Raw genomic sequence first — 15,351 nt, forward strand, 5'->3', positions numbered from 1 at the left:
CCTGAACACCTCCAGGGATGGGGACTCCACCACCTCCCTGGGCAGCACATCCCAAGGGCCAATCTCTCTTGCTGGGAAGAACTTTCTCCTCACCTCCAGCCTGAACCTCCCCTGGCACAGCTTGAGACTGTGGCCTCTTGTTCTGGTGCTGGGTGCCTGGGAGAAGAGACCAACCCCCTCCTGGCTTCAACCTCCCTTCAGGGAGTTGGAGAGAGCAAGAAGGTCTCTCCTGAGCCTCCTCTTCTCCAGGCTAAGCAACCCCAGCTCCCTCAGCCTCTCCTCACAGGGCTGTGCCCCAGACCCCTCCCCAGCTTTGTTGCCCTTCTCTGGACACCTTCCAGCATCTCAACATCTTTCCTAACCTGAGGGGCCCAGAACTGGACACAGGACTCAAGGTGTGGCCTAACCAGCACTGAGCACAGCAGGAGAATAACCTCCCTGCTCCTGCTGGCCACACTGTTCCTGCTGCAGGCTTGCCAAGCCCTTCCTGGGGTGGGGGATGTTTTGGGGAGGGGGTGTACAATGCAGCCCTGGGGTTAGCAGAGGGGCTGGGGAGGTGACAAGCTGCCTGTCCCCAGGTGGCCAAGTACGTGTGGCACCGGCGGGAGCTGCTGGCACTCAACCTCAGCCGCATCGACTTCCTCCTGGGTGAGTCCTGGCACCCCAGGGTGCCCCAGCCTCAGCTGGCTGCTTTGGTGGGGGCGCCCCTGCCCCTGGCTCATGGTGCTGGGGCAGCTGGATGGCCAATTACCACCCCTCAGAGGGTACTGGCACCCTGCCCTGGGGTTGCAGGTACCCCCCCAGAAAGATGCTGGTACCCCACCCCCACCCCCTGGGATGCTGCTGTCTGCCCAAGGGATGCTGGTACCCCCTCGGGGGATGCTGCCAAAGATGCTGCTACTCCCATGTGGGGATGCTTTCACCTTCCCAGGGGATGCTGGTACCCCAAAGGAATCCACTCCCCATTCCCTGTGGGAATGCTGCCAGTCCCCTCAGGGATGCTGGTACCCCAAAGGGATGCTAGTGCCCCAGAGAGCTGCTGGTACCCCAGAGGGATGCTGGTAATCCAGACTGGTGCTGATGCTCCAAACTGATGCTGATACCCTAAACTGATGATGCTGGTACCTCAAATTGCAGCTGGTGCCCATGAGGGAAGCTGGCACTCCAAAGTGAGGCTGGCCCTCCTGTTCTGGGCCTGGGACTCCTTTGCTGCCCTTTGGTTCCCCAGCCCAGCCGAGCTGCAGGATCTGCCGGGCTGGGGGGAGGAAGGAAGGGCTGGGCCCTATCTAATCTCTTGGGATCCGGGGCCGGGACGCTGGGGCGAGCACAGGGAGCTGTCCCCAGCGGGGTCGCTGTCCTCAGGCCTCTTCGAGCCGGGGGATATGATGTACGAGCTGGACAGGGACAACGAGACAGACCCCTCCCTCTCCGAGATGGTGGCTGTGGCCATCAAGATGCTCCAGAAAAACCCCCGGGGGTTTTTCCTCCTGGTTGAAGGTTGGGGGGCAAAGGGGAGCAGAGGGGGTGATGAGAGGTGGGGGGGGAAAAGAGGGTGTGGGGGTGCAGAAAGAGGGCGATGGGGAAATGGAGGGGATAAAGGAGGGGATGCAGAAAGGGAGGGTGAAGAGGGGGGTGCAAAGCAGGGGGGTAAAGGGGTGATGGGGGTAAAATAGTGAGTAAAGGGGGGGGACATGGTGGGGAGGAGGGAGATGGGGTCAATAAAGGGGGGAATAGAAGGGCTGATGCAAAAAGGGAGGGTAAAGGAGGGATGGGGGTGCAAAGCAGGGGGATAAAGAGGGTGACTTGGAATGCATGGGGGAAAGGAGGGTGATGGGGATGCAAAAGGGGGTGCGGGGGGGGATAAATGAGGCTGGAGGGTGTAAGGGGGGAAGGAAGGTGATGGGGATGCAAAAGGGGGTGCAAAGGGGGGGGATAAATGAGGCTATTGGGGGTGTAAGTGGGGGAGGAGGGTGATGTGGGTGCAAATGGCGGTAAAGGGGGCAATAGAGGGGGGATAATTTGGGCTGTGGGGGTGCAAATGGGGGGATGATAAAAGGGGTGATGGGGGGATAGAGGGAGGGTGAACAGGGCTGTGGGGGCAGATGGGGAGGGGAGGAAGGTGCCAGGGGGAGATAAAGAGGGGTGGGATGGGTGAGAAGCCAGGTGGGGGGAGGCCAGGGAGCGGGTGGAGGATGATGTGCTAAGCAGCGCTGGGGGGGGGGCGTGGGGGGTCCCAGGGGGCCGCATCGACCACGGGCACCACGAGGGGAAGGCGAAGCAGGCGCTGCATGAGGCGGTGGAGCTGGACAGGGCCATAGGGCTGGCCAGCAACATGACCTCGACGCAGGACACCCTCAGCGTGGTCACCGCCGACCACTCCCACGTCTTCACCTTCGGCGGCTACACCCCCCGCGGAAACCCCATCTTCGGTGCGCCCCTGCTGCCCAGGCAACGGGGCGGGGGGGGATAAACACAGCCGGGGGGGCCCTGGCTGCGCGCCTCGGGGTTGTCTTCCTCCTGCTGACGGTGCTGCCACCCCCAGGTCTGGCCCCGATGCAGAGCGACGTTGACCGCAAGCCCTTCACCTCCATCCTCTACGGCAACGGCCCCGGCTACAAGATCGTGGCAGGGGAGAGGGAGAACGTCTCTGCTGTGGATTTTGGTGAGTGGGTTCCGGGCCAAGACCCCCTGTTGAGCCTGGTTTGATAGAGTGGGGCCAGGGAAGGGCAACGGAGCTGGGGAGGGGTCTGGAGAACAGAGCTGGAAAGGAGCAGCTGAAGGAGCTCGAGGTGTCGAGCCTGGAGGAGAGGAGGCTGAGGGAGACCTCATTGCTCCCTGAGAGGAGGCTGGAGCCAGGCAGGGGTTGGGGTCTTCTCCCAAGGAACAAGTGACAGGATAAGAGGAAGTGGCCTCAAGTTGCCCCAGGGGAGGTTTAGGTTGGACATGAGCTAAATTTCTGCCCCTTGAGGGCTGTCAAAGCCTGGCCCAGGCTGCCCAGGGCAGTGGCAGAGTCCCCATCCCTGGAGGTACTCAAAACCCCTGTGGCCATTGTGGTACTCTGGGCCACAGTGGTGCTGGGTGCCCTCAAGGGGCTGTTCCAAGCTGAACGATCCTCAGCCACTGAAGCAACTCCAGCCCCAGCCTGGCTCCTGCCAGTTCTGGGCCCCTCCATTCAAGAGGAGCTTGAAAGAGTCCAGCAGAGCCATGAGGATGATGAAGGGAGTGCAACACCTTCCATATGAGGGGAGACTGAGGGAGCTGAGGGCTCTGTAGCTTGGAGAAGTGGAGACTGAGAGGTGACCTCATCAATGTTGATAAAGCTGTGCAGGGGGAGTGCCCAGAGGCTGGAGCCAGGCTCTGCTGGGGGATGCCCAATGCCAGCACCAGGGGCAGGGGGGGAAGATGAGGCAGAGGAAGTTCCACGGAAACAGGAGGGAAAGTTACTCCCTGTGAGGGTGACAGAGCCTGGAGCAGGCTGCCCAGGGGGTTGTGGAGTCTCCTTCTCTGGAGACATTCAAAACCTGCCTGGATGTGTTCCTGTGTGACCTGCCCTGGGTGACCCTGCTCTGGCAGGGGCTTGGACTGGGTGATCTCTGGAGGTCCCTTCCAGCCCCTAACATTCCGTGATGCTGTGATAGCTGAGGGTCAAGAGGGAGGGGACAGGGACAGGCTCTGCTCACTGTGCCCTGGGATAGGACAAGGGGCAATGGAGGGAAACTCCAGCACAGGAGATTCTGCTTCTACATGAGGAGGAACTTCACTGTGGGGGTGATGGAGCCCTGGAGCAGGCTGCCCAGGGGGGGTGGTGGAGATGTTCAAAACCTGCCTGGGTGTGTTGCTGTGTGAGCTGGTGTAGCTGATCTGCTCTGGCAGGGGGGTTGGACTGGATGATCTCTGCAGGGCCCTTCCAGCCCTTGGCACTCTGTGACTCTTAGGCTGGAGGTGAGGAGGAAGTTCTCCCCCATGAGAGTGGTGAAGCCCTGGAATGGGTTGTGCAGGGAGGTGGTTGAGGCCCCAGCCCTGGAGGTGTTTGCAGCCAGGCTGGATGAGGCTGTGGCCATGCTGCTCTAGTGTGGGGGTGTCCCTGCCCATGGCAGGGGGGTTGGAACTGGCTGAGCCTTGTGGTCCCTTCCCCCCCTGACTGGTTCGATGGTTCCATGGCTGACTCCGTGCCGCTGCCTTCCCCAGCCCACGCCAACTACCAGGCCCAGTCGGCGGGTGCCGCTGCGCCAGGAGACCCACGGCGGGGAGGATGTGGCCATCTTCGCCCGGGGCCCCATGGCTCACCTGCTGCACGGCGTCCACGAGCAGAACTACATCCCCCACGCCATGGCCTACGCCGCCTGCATCGGCTCCAACCGCGGCCACTGCAGCGCCGCCGCCCGCGCCGCCGCCGGCCTCTCGCCCTTCCTCCTCGCCCTCCTCCTCCTCCTCCTCCTCTGCTGAAGTGCCTCTCGGCCGGCCACGGAGGAGGGGGATGGATTTTTAATGCCTCCTTTATTTTTCCTTCCCTTATTTTTGGGGGGGGTGGGGTGGGGGTAAGGGGTGTGCTCTATCACCCTTGTTTTGGGGGCGTAGGGGGTGTGGGTTTTCACCCTTGGTTTTGGGGGGGGTGTGCTTTATCACCCTTGTTTTTGGGGGGTAAGGGGTGTGGGTTTTCACCCTTTTTTTTTGGGGGTTGTGGGTATTCACCCCTGGTTTTGGGGGGTAGGGATGTCGGGTTTCACCTTTGTTTTTTTTGGGGGGGGTCACCCCTGCTTTTTGGGGGTTAGGGGGGGTGGCTTTTCACCCTTGTTTTTGGGGGATAGGGGGTGTGGGGTTTCACCCTCGTTTTTTGGGGGGTAGAGGGTGTAGCTTTTCACCCTTGTTTGGGGGGGGGTAGGGGGATGGCTTCTCACCCTTGTTTTTGGGGGTGTGTGTGCTTTATCATCCTTGGTTTTGGGGGGTAAGCAGGTGGCTTTTCACCCTTGTTTTTGGGGGGTAAGGGGGCGGCATTTTACCCTTGTTTTTTGGGGGGTTGTGGGTATTCACTCCTGGTTTTTGGGGGGTAGGGGGATGGCTTTTCACCCTTGTTTTTGGGGGGTAAGGGGGTGTGGGGTTTCACCCTTGTTTTTTGGGGGTTGTGGGTATTCACCCCTGTTTTTTGGGGGGTAGGGGTGTGGTTTTCACCCTTGGTTTTGGGGGCTGGGGTGTACTTTTAACCCTTGTTTTTGGGGGGTAGGGGGATGGCTTTTCACCCTTGTTTTTGGGGGGTAAGAGGTGTGGGTTTTCACCCTTGTTTTTGGGGGGTTGTGGGTATTCACCCCTGTTTTTTTGGGGGGTAGGGGTGTGGGGTTTCACCTTTGTTTTTTTGGGGGTCACCCCTGTTTTTTGGGGGTAGGGGTGTGCTTTTAACCCTTGTTTTTGGGGGGTAGGGATGTGGGGTTTCACCCTTGTTTTTTGGGGGGGTTCACCCCTGTTTTTTGGGGGGTAGGGGGTGTGGTTTTCACCCTTGGTTTTTGGGGGGTAGGGGGTGTGGGGTTTCACCCTTGGTTTTTGGGGGGGGTAGGGGTGTGCTTTTTCACCCTTGTTTTTGGGGGTGTGTGCTTTATCATCCTTGGTTTTGGGGAGTAAGGGGTGTGGGTTTTCACCCTTGTTTTTTGGGGGGGTTCACCCCTGTTTTTTGGGGGGTAGGGGTGTGGCTTTTCACCCTTGGTTTTGGGGGTGTGCAGCTTTTCACCCTTGTTTTTGGGGGGTGGGTTTTCACCCTTGTTTTTGGGGGGTGGGAGTGTGCTTTTTCACCCTTGTTTTTTGGGGGGTAGGGAGTGTGCTTTTTCACCCTTGCTTTTTGGGGAGGTGGGAGTGTGGCTTTTTCCCTTTGTTTTTGGGGGCTGTGGGTTTTCACCCTTGTTTTTTGGGGGGTGTGGGTTTTCACCCTTGTTTTTTGGGGGCTAGGAGTGTGGCTTTTCCCCTTTGTTTTTGGGGGCTGTGGGTTTCCACCCTTGTTTTTTGGGGGGGAGGGGCGTGCTTTCATGCCTTTTTTTTTGGGGGGGGGGGGGGGGGAGGTGTGTGGGGGTTTGAGGTGGGTTTTTTTTTTTGGTGGGGTATTTTTGGTGTGGGGTTTTTCTCTTGGCTGGATGGCGGCGCCCAGAAAAGAGGAGAAGAGAACAGAAGAGGCTCAGCGGAGCGCAGGCAGCCGCCGGCGGTTTGGTGCCGGGAGCTGCCCTCCTGTAAATACCCAAACCCTTCCCCTGTAATTAAACCTCTCCTTCCCTGCCCTATTCCCCGGCCCGCCGCTGGGTTTGGGATGGGAGGCGGAGCCCCCTCGGTGGATCCAACCTCTTCATTTCGCAGCGGCGGGCCGTGGGGGCTGGCTGCGGGGCGCCCGAAGTCTGCCCCTTGCTCTCCTAAGCTGAGGACTGACCCCCGCTGCCAAGCTCGGCACAGGCGTGGGGGCACCCAGAGGGCTTCGGAACGAAACCACGAAGTGAACTCAGCCCTGTGGGGTTAAAGAGAAAAAGAAAGACAAACTCCCTGGGTGGATTCGATCCCCACAACTCGGTGCCTTGCTGCCTCTCGGGGGGGTTGAAGTTTGCTTCGGTCGGAGGCAGTTGCAGTTTCGCCTCCCCCCGGGGCTGGGGGGTTTGAGGGGAGGCTTGGGGCAAAAAGGGGTTGGAAGGGATGGGAGCTGCTGGGGTGGGGTCCTATAGTTAGGGTCGGTAATTAGGGAGGGTAATTAAGGCAGGATAATTAGGGGCGGGGTAATTAGGGGCGGGGTAGTAGAGGGTTTAATTAAGACAGGGAGGAGGGGAGGTGCAGCTTGCAGGGTTCTGGAGCAGGGGGACTGAGGCCTCCGGTAGCAGCCGGGAAGGGCTCCCAGCAGGCAGCTACTGCCCTGAGCCTGGCAGATGTCACCTGGCTCATGCGAATGCCACCCTGTAGGGGCAAATGGTGCCCTGGCACGGCAAATGCCACCCGTGCACGTGTGAGTGCCACCACCCACGTGCACACTGTGCCTGACCCAGGCAACAGTCACTGTGGAGGTGCAGAAGTCATCCTGGTGGTGCAAATGCCACCGTGGTAGTGCAGATGTCCCCTGGATGTGCAGATGCCACCCTGGTGGTGCAGATGCCACCCTGCCTGTGTAGATGTCCCCTGGATGTGCAGATGCCAGCCTGCATGTGCAGATGTCCCCTGGATATGCAGATGTCCCCTGGATGTGCAGATGCCACCCTGCCTGTGTAGATGTCCCCTGGATGTGCAGATGCCAGCCTGCATGTGCAGATGCCACTCTGCATGTGCAGATGTCCCCTGGATGTGCAGATGCCAGCCTGCATGTGCAGATGCCACTCTGGTGGTGCACATGCCACCCTGCCTGTGCAGAAGCCACCCTGCCTGTGCAGATGCCACCCTGCCTGTGCAGATGCCAGCCTGCCTGTGCAGATGCCAGCTTGCCAGTGCATATGCCACTCTGCCTGTGCAGCTGTCCCCTGGATGTGCAGATGCCACCCTGGTGGTGCAGATGCCACCCTGGACGTGCAGATGCCAGCCTGCATGTGTAGATGCCACCCTGGTGGTGCAGATGCCACCCTGCCTGTGCAGATGTCCCCTGCATGTGCAAATGTTCCTTGCTTGTGCAGATGGCAGCCTGGTGGTGCAGATGCCACCCTGGAAGTGCAGATGCCAGCCTGCATGTGTAGATGCCAGCCTGGATGTGTAGATGCCACCCTGGTGGTGCAGGTGCCACCCTGGTGGTGCAGGTGCCAGCCTGCACGTGCAGATGTCCCCTGCATATGCAGATGCCACCCTGGAAGTGCAGATGCCAGCCTGCATGTGTAGATGCCACCCTGGTGGTGCAGATGCCACCCTGGACGTGCAGATGTTCCCTGCATGTGCAGATGTTCCCTGCTTGTGCAGATGCCAGCCTGGATGTGCAGATGCCACCTTACCTGTGTAGATGCCACCCTGGTGGTGCAGATGCCACCCTGCCTGTGCAGAAGTCACGCTGGATGTGCACACGGTGCCTTGCATGCTTGAAACGCCCCCATGCCCGTGCTGATGCCCCCAGGCCTGTGCCCACTCTCCCCTGTGCATGCAAAGGCCCAACAGGTGCCCTGCAAAAACCACTGTGGACGTGCAAAAGTCACACTGCCCAGGGTGCCTTGAACGTGCCAAATGCCCCCTTGCACCTGCCCAGGGTACCTTGCACCTGCCAAATGCCCCCTTACACGTGCCCAATGCCCCCTTACACGTGCCCAGGGTGCCTTACACGTGCCCAATGCCCCCTTACACGTGCCCAGGGTGCCTTGCACGTGCCAAATGCCCCTTTGCACCTGCCCAGGGGGCCTTGCACGTACAGAATGCTGCCTTGCACGTGCAGAAATTGCTTGTGGGTGTGCAAAACTCCCCTGGTGTGCCAAGTGCCACCGTGCAGAGGCGTCAAACGCTGCTGTGCCCCTGGAGAAATCACCATGGGTGCGTAGAAGCCACAGGGCATGTGCTTGCAGTGTCTTGCACGAGGGAGATGCCAGCCTGCACGTGCAGAAGGCACTGTGGGTGTGCAAAATGCCACCCAGCACGGGCAAAAAGCCATTGTGGGTGTGCAAAACTCCCCTGCTGAGCACAACACCACTGTGCACCGGGGAAAAGGCCCCATGGGCGTGCAAAAGGCACACTGTGTGTGCCAACCCCCCCTCCTCCCCCCGGTGCACGTGGCCAGGGTGTCTTGCACGTGTGACATGCCACCAGGGTGGCATCTGCACGTCCAGGGTGGCATCTGCACAGGCATGGTGGCATCTGCACACCCAGGGTGATATCTGCACCACCAGGGTGGCATCTGCACCACCAGGGTGAGATCAGCACACGCAGGCTGGCATCTGCACCACCAGGGTGGCATCTGCACCACCAGGGTGAGATCAGCACATGCAGGCTGGCATCTGCACCACCAGGGTGGCATCTGCACAGGCAGGCTGGCATCTGCACCACCAGGGTGACATCTGCACAGGCAGGGTGACATCTGCACGTCCAGGCTGGCATCTGCACCACCAGGGTGGCATCTGCACGTCCAGGCTGGCATCTGCTCAGGCAGGGTGGCATCTGCACGTCCAGGCTGGCATCTGCACATCCAGGCTGGCATCTGCACACCCAGGGTGATATCTGCACCACCAGGGTGGCATCTGCACGTCCAGGCTGGCATCTGCTCAGGCAGGGTGGCATCTGCACGTCCAGGCTGGCATCTGCACATCCAGGCTGGCATCTGCACACCCAGGGTGATATCTGCACCACCAGGGTGGCATCTGCACGTCCAGGCTGGCATCTGCACCACCAGGGGACATCTGCTTAGGGCACCTTGCACGTGCAGAAATTGCTTTGCAGGGTGTGCAAAGCTCCCCTGCTGTGCACACCGCCACTGGGCACCGGGGGAAGGTCCCCAGGGGCGTGCAACAGGCACAGTGTGTGTGCCCCCCATGTGCAAAGTGCCACCTTGCAGGTGCCCAGGGTGCCTTGCACGTGTGAGATGCCACGGTGCACGTGCAGCAACCGCCAGTGTGGGTGTGCAAAACCCCCCTGGTGTGTGTGCAAAACCCCCCTGGTGTGTGTGCAACCCCCCTGTGTGTGTGTGCAAAACCCCCCTGGTGTGTGTGCAACCCCCCTGTGGGTGTGCAAAACCCTCCTCTGTGTGTGGGCAACCCCCCCGTGGGTGTGCACAAACCCCCCCCCTGCAGAACGCCTGCTAAAGGCCTTGTGGGTGTGCCCTGACGTACCTTGGGCGTGCAACAGGCCACCAGGGGAGTGCAAATGCCAGCCTGCACGTGCAAATGCCACCATGGAAGTGCAAGATATGCCAGCTTGCACATGGAAATGCCACCACGGGCATGCAAATGTCACCATGCCTGGGCACACACCTCCACGAGCGTGTAAATGCCACTCTGGGTATGCAAAAGCTGGCACCCTGCGGGTGCAAATGCCACCATAGAAGTGCAAATGCCACCCTGCACATCCAAATGCCACCTTGGACATCCAAATGCCACCCTGCACGTGTAAATGCCACCTTGCACATGCAAATGCCAGCCTGCACATGCAAATGCCACCTTGCACATCCAAATGCCACCTTGGAAGTGCAAATGCCAGCCTGCATATCCAAATGCCACCTTGGATGTGCAAATGCCACCTTGCACATGCAAATGCCACCCTGCACGTGCAAATGCCACCTTGCACATGCAAATGCCACCCTGTACATCCAAATGCCAGCCTGCACATCCAAATGCCACCTTGGACATTCAAATGCCACCCTGAACATGCAAATGCCACCTTGCACGTGAAAATGCCACCTTGCACATCCAAATGCCACCTTGCACATCCAAATGCCAGCCTGCACATGCAAATGCCACCCTGTACATCGAAATGCCAGCCTGCACATCCAAATGCCACCTTGGACATGCAAATGCCAGCCTGCACATGTAAATGCCACCTTGGACATCCAAATGCCACCTTGGACATCCAAATGCCAGCCTGCATGTGCAAATGCCACCTTGGACATTCAAATGCCACCCTGGACATGCAAATGCCACCTTGCACATCCAAATGCCAGCCTGCATATGCAAGTGCCACCCTGCACATGCAGATGCCACCTTGCATGTGTAAATGCCACCTTGGAAGTGCAAATGCCAGCCTGCACATCCAAATGCCACCTTGCACATCCAAATGCCACCCTGCATATGCAAATGCCACCTTGGACATCCAAATGCCAGCCTGCACATCCAAATGCCACCTTGCACATCCAAATGCCACCCTGCATATGCAAATGCCACCTTGGACATCCAAATGCCAGCCTGCACATCCAAATGCCACCTTGCACATCCAAATGCCAGCCTGCACATCCAAATGCCACCTTGGACATCCAAATGCCACCCTGCATGTGCTGATGCCACCTTGGAAGTGCAAAACACATCACCATGCCCCTGCAAATACCTCCGTGGATGTGTAAATGCCACCACAGAAGTGCAAATGCCACCATGGCTGGGCAAAAGATGCCACCCTGCACAGGGAGATGCCACCACGGACATGCAAATGCCACCCCAGCTGCACAACACCTGTCACCATGCCCGGGCACACACCTCCACGGGCGTGTAAATGCCACTCTGGGTACGCAAAAGCTGCCAGCCTGCGTGTGGAAACGCCACCATGGAAGTGCCAGTGCCAGCCTGAGTGTGGTAAATGCCACCATGGAAATGCCAGTGCCACCCTGGGCACGCCCAAGCCACCAGGGAGATGCAAAAGCCTCGCCGCAGGCTGGCAGTGCCCGGCACGTGCCACACGCCAGCCTGCCGCCGGGCACCTGCCTGCGCTGCCCTGCCTCTGCCAACATCCCTGTGCCCGTGCCAGTGCCCGCCCCGAGCAGCCCACGGCACAGCCAGCTGCAGCCTGAGCGCCCCCTAACCACCTGAGCACCCCAAACTCCTGCCTCAGCACCCCCAAACCACCTGAGCGCCCCCAAACTCCCTGAGCACCCCCCAAACCCCTGCCTCAGCACCCCCAAACCACCTGAGCACCCCAACTCCCTGAGCACCCCAAACTCCTGCCTCAGCACCCCCAAACCACCTGAGCGCCCCCAAACTCCCTGAGCACCCCAAACCCCTGCCTCAGCACCCCCAAACCACCTGAGCACCCCCAAACTACCTGAGCATCCCAACCCCCTTCCTGAGCACTCTCAACCCCCCCATCCCCCTCCCTGAGCACTCCAAGCCCCTTCAGTCACCCCAAAACCCCTAAGGAACCCCAAACCTCTTCAAGCCCTCCCAAATCCCCTCCCTGAGTACTCCCTCAAGCACCCCCAAACACCCTCCCTCAACCCCCCCCAAATCCCCTTGAGGACCCCAGACCACCTTCCTGAGCACCCCCAAATCCTCTTCCTGAACACCCCCAACCCCTCCGGGCACCCCCAAACTTCCTCCCTGAACACCCCAACTCCCCCTGAGCTGCCCCCCCACCCCTTTGACCACCTGAGCACCCCCAAACCCCCTCCCTGAACACCCCCAACCTCTTCAAACCCCCTCAACACCCCAACAGCCCCAAACTTCCTGAGCACCCCCAACCTCCTTGACCACCCAAGCACCCCCAACCCTCCTCCCTCAACACCCCAACCACCCTGGGCTCCCCCAAACTCCCTCCCTGAACACCCCAACCCCTCTGGGCTCGCCCAAAATCCCTCCCTGAGCACCCCCAAACCCTTCAAACCCCCTCCCTGAACACCCCAACCCCTTTGGGCTGCCCCAAACTCCCTCCATGAACACCCCCAACCCCTTCAAACCCCCTCCCTGAGCACCCCCAACCCCTCTGGGCTCCCCCAAACTCCCTCCCTGAGCACCCCATAAACTCTCTGGACACCCCCAAACTCCCTCCCTGAGCACCTCCAACCCCTCTGGGCTCCCCCAACCCCCCCTTCCTGAACATCCCCAACCCCTTCAAACCCCCTCCCTTAACACCCCAACCCCTTTGGGCTCCCCCAAACTCCCTCCCTGAGCACCCCAAACCCCCTGGGCTTCCCCCAACTTCCTCCCTGAGCATCTCCAACCCCTTTGGGCTCCCCCAAACTCCCTCCCTGAGCACCCCCAACTCCTTCAAACCCCTTCCCTGAACACCCCAACCCCTCTGGGCTCCCCCAAACTCCCTCTCTGAACACCCCCAACCCCTTCAAACCCCCTCCCTGAGCACCCCAACCCCTTTGGGCTGCCCCAAACCCCCTCCCTGAACACCCCCCAACCCCTTCAAACCTCCTCCCTCAACACCCCAACCCCTCTGGGGTCGCCCAAACTCCCTCCCTGAGCACCTCCAACCCCTCTGGGCTCCCCCAAACTCCTTCCCTGAAGACCCCCAACCCCTTCAAACCCCTCCCTCAACACTCCAACCCCTTTGGGCTCCCCCAGACTCCCTCCCTGAGCACCCCCAACCCCTTCAAACCCCTTCCCTGAACACCCTCAACCCCTTTGGGCTCCCCCAAACTCCCTCCCTGAACACCCCAACCCCTCTGGGCTCACCCAAAATCCCTCCCTGAGCACCCCCAACCCCTTCAAACCCCCTCCCTCAACACTCCAACCCCTTTGGGCTCTCCCAAACTCCCTCCCTGAGCACCTCCAACCCCCTGGGCTCCCCCAAAACTCCCTCCCTGAACACCTCCAACCCCTTTGGGCTTCCCCAAACTCCCTCCCTGAACACCCCCAACCCCTTCAAACCCCTTCCCTGAGCACCCCCAACCCCTTTGGGCGTTCCCAAATTCCCTCCCTGAACACCCCTAACCCCTCTAGCCTTCCCCAGACTCCCTCCCTGAGCACCCCCAACCCCTTCAAACTCCTTCACTGAACACCCCCAACCCCTTTGGGCTTCCCCAAACTCCTTCCCTGAACACCTCCAACCCCTTCAAACCCCCTCCCTGAGCACCCCAACCCCTTTGGGCTGCCCCAGACTCCCTCCCTGAGCACCCCCAACCCCTTCAAACCCCCTCCCTGAGCACCCCAACCCCTTTGGGCTGCCCCAAACCCCCTCCCTGAACACCCCCAACCCCTTCAAACCTCCTCCCTCAACACCCCAACCCCTCTGGGGTCGCCCAAACTCCCTCCCTGAGCACCTCCAACCCCTCTGGGCTCCCCCAAACTCCTTCCTTGAAGACCCCCAACCCCTTCAAACCCCTCCCTCAACACTCCAACCCCTTTGGGCTCCCCCAAACTCCCTCCCTGAGCATCCCAAACCCCCTGGGCTTCCCCCAACTCCCTCCCTGAGCACCCCCAACCCCTTCAAACCCCTTCCCCGAACACCCTCAACCCCTTTGGGCTCCCCCAAACTCCCTCCCTGAGCACCCCCAACCCCTTCAAACCCCTTCCCCGAACACCCTCAACCCCTTTGGGCTCCCCCAAACTCCCTCCCTGAACACCCCAACCCCTTTGGGCTCCCCCAAACTCCCTCCCTGAGCACCCCCAACCCCTTCAAACCCCCTCCCTCAACACTCCAACCCCTTTGGGCTCTCCCAAACTCCCTCCCTGAGCATCCCAAACCCCCTGGGCTTCCCCCAACTCCCTCCCTGAACACCTCCAACCCCTTTGGGCTTCCCCAAACTCCCTCCCTGAACACCCCCAACCCCTTCAAACCCCTTCCCTGAGCACCCCCAACCCCTTTGGGCGTTCCCAAATTCCCTCCCTGAACACCCTTAACCCCTCTAGCCTTCCCCAAACTCCCTCCCTGAACACCCCCAACCCCTTCAAACTCCTTCCCTGAACATCTCCAACCCCTTCAAACCCCCTCCCTCAACACCCCAACCCCTCTGGGCTCCCCCAGACTCCCTCCCTGAGCACCCCCAGACTCCCTCCCTGAGCACCCCCAAACTCCCTCCCTGAGCACCCCCAACCCCTTCAAACCCCTTCCCTGAACACCCCCTAACCCCTCTGGGCTCCCCCAGACTCCCTCCCTGAGCACCCCCAACCCTCCCCCCTTCCCCTCTCCCCTTCCCTTCACTCCGTCCCCCCCCAGCTCCGCTGTGCCCGCACGCAGCCAGCCCCGGGCGGGCTGCAGGCGGTGTCCAGAGCGGCGCCGGATCCGCGGGGGGGGGGGGAGGGGGGCTCCGTGACACCCCCACTTCGCTGGGTGCCCTTTGGCACAGCCTCGGCGGCCGCGACCCGACCGCCGGCGCTGGGCACTGCCAGCAGGCAGGCGGCACCGAGCTATGTTTAACCGGTCCCGGGGTGCTCGGCGGTTTTGGGGGGTTCGGGGAGGGGGGAGCGGAGGGGGGGGGGGGGCGCGGGGGACACACACAGAGCGCAGTTTGTCTTGGCTGGGGAGCTGGCACCGAGCCGGTGCCCACCGCGGCTGCCAGCCAAGGGCCGCTCCCCGCGGGCGGGTTGGCCACCGGGGTTGAAATGGGGGAGGGGGGAAGGGAGGGTTGGGGGGGGGGGGGGGAAGTAGGAGAGGGGGTCGGGGGGTAGATTTTGGGGGTTCCCGCAGCGCCCCGAAAATAAGGGGGGGGGTGTGGAAATAAATCTAAGGGAAAAAAATGTCCCAAACCTGGGAAAATTGGCCCCAAAAAGGACTGGGGGGGGCGGGGGGGGGAAGGGCTGTGTGAGGAATCAGCTCGGGGTTTGGGGGGCAGCCCCCCACAGAGGTCCCCAACCTCGAGATACCAGGGAACCCCCCCCAGGATGTCAAGTCTTCAGATATCAGGGACCCCCCCTCTAGACACCAAGAATCCCCCCCCCAGATATTCAGGGACCCCCACCCAGGATACTCAGAACCCCTTCAGATATCAGGGACCCCCCCCGAGATATTCAGGGAACCCCCCCAAAGATATTAGAGAGCCCCTCAAATATCAGACCCCCCCTCCCAGAG

General features: G+C 60.8%; 1 protein-coding gene across 1 annotated transcript in view; it reads left to right on the forward strand.

Annotated features, from left to right (window-relative positions):
• The window catches only part of ALPL (alkaline phosphatase, biomineralization associated), an 11,205-nt gene extending 6,691 nt beyond the window's left edge, over positions 1 to 4,514 (forward strand). The window contains 6 exon segments of the mRNA XM_068162783.1: positions 579 to 648; positions 1,363 to 1,497; positions 2,238 to 2,429; positions 2,543 to 2,662; positions 4,189 to 4,217; positions 4,219 to 4,514. Of these exon segments, the coding sequence (XP_068018884.1) occupies positions 579 to 648; positions 1,363 to 1,497; positions 2,238 to 2,429; positions 2,543 to 2,662; positions 4,189 to 4,217; positions 4,219 to 4,446 (774 nt within the window). The 3' untranslated portion in view covers positions 4,447 to 4,514.
• The last annotated feature ends 10,837 nt before the right edge of the window (positions 4,515 to 15,351 follow it).

Source organism: Melanerpes formicivorus, unplaced genomic scaffold (genome assembly GCF_026170545.1).
Source record: "Melanerpes formicivorus ecotype bairdi unplaced genomic scaffold, bMelFor1.0.p_v2 SCAF_67, whole genome shotgun sequence".
Taxonomy (NCBI): domain Eukaryota; kingdom Metazoa; phylum Chordata; class Aves; order Piciformes; family Picidae; genus Melanerpes; species Melanerpes formicivorus.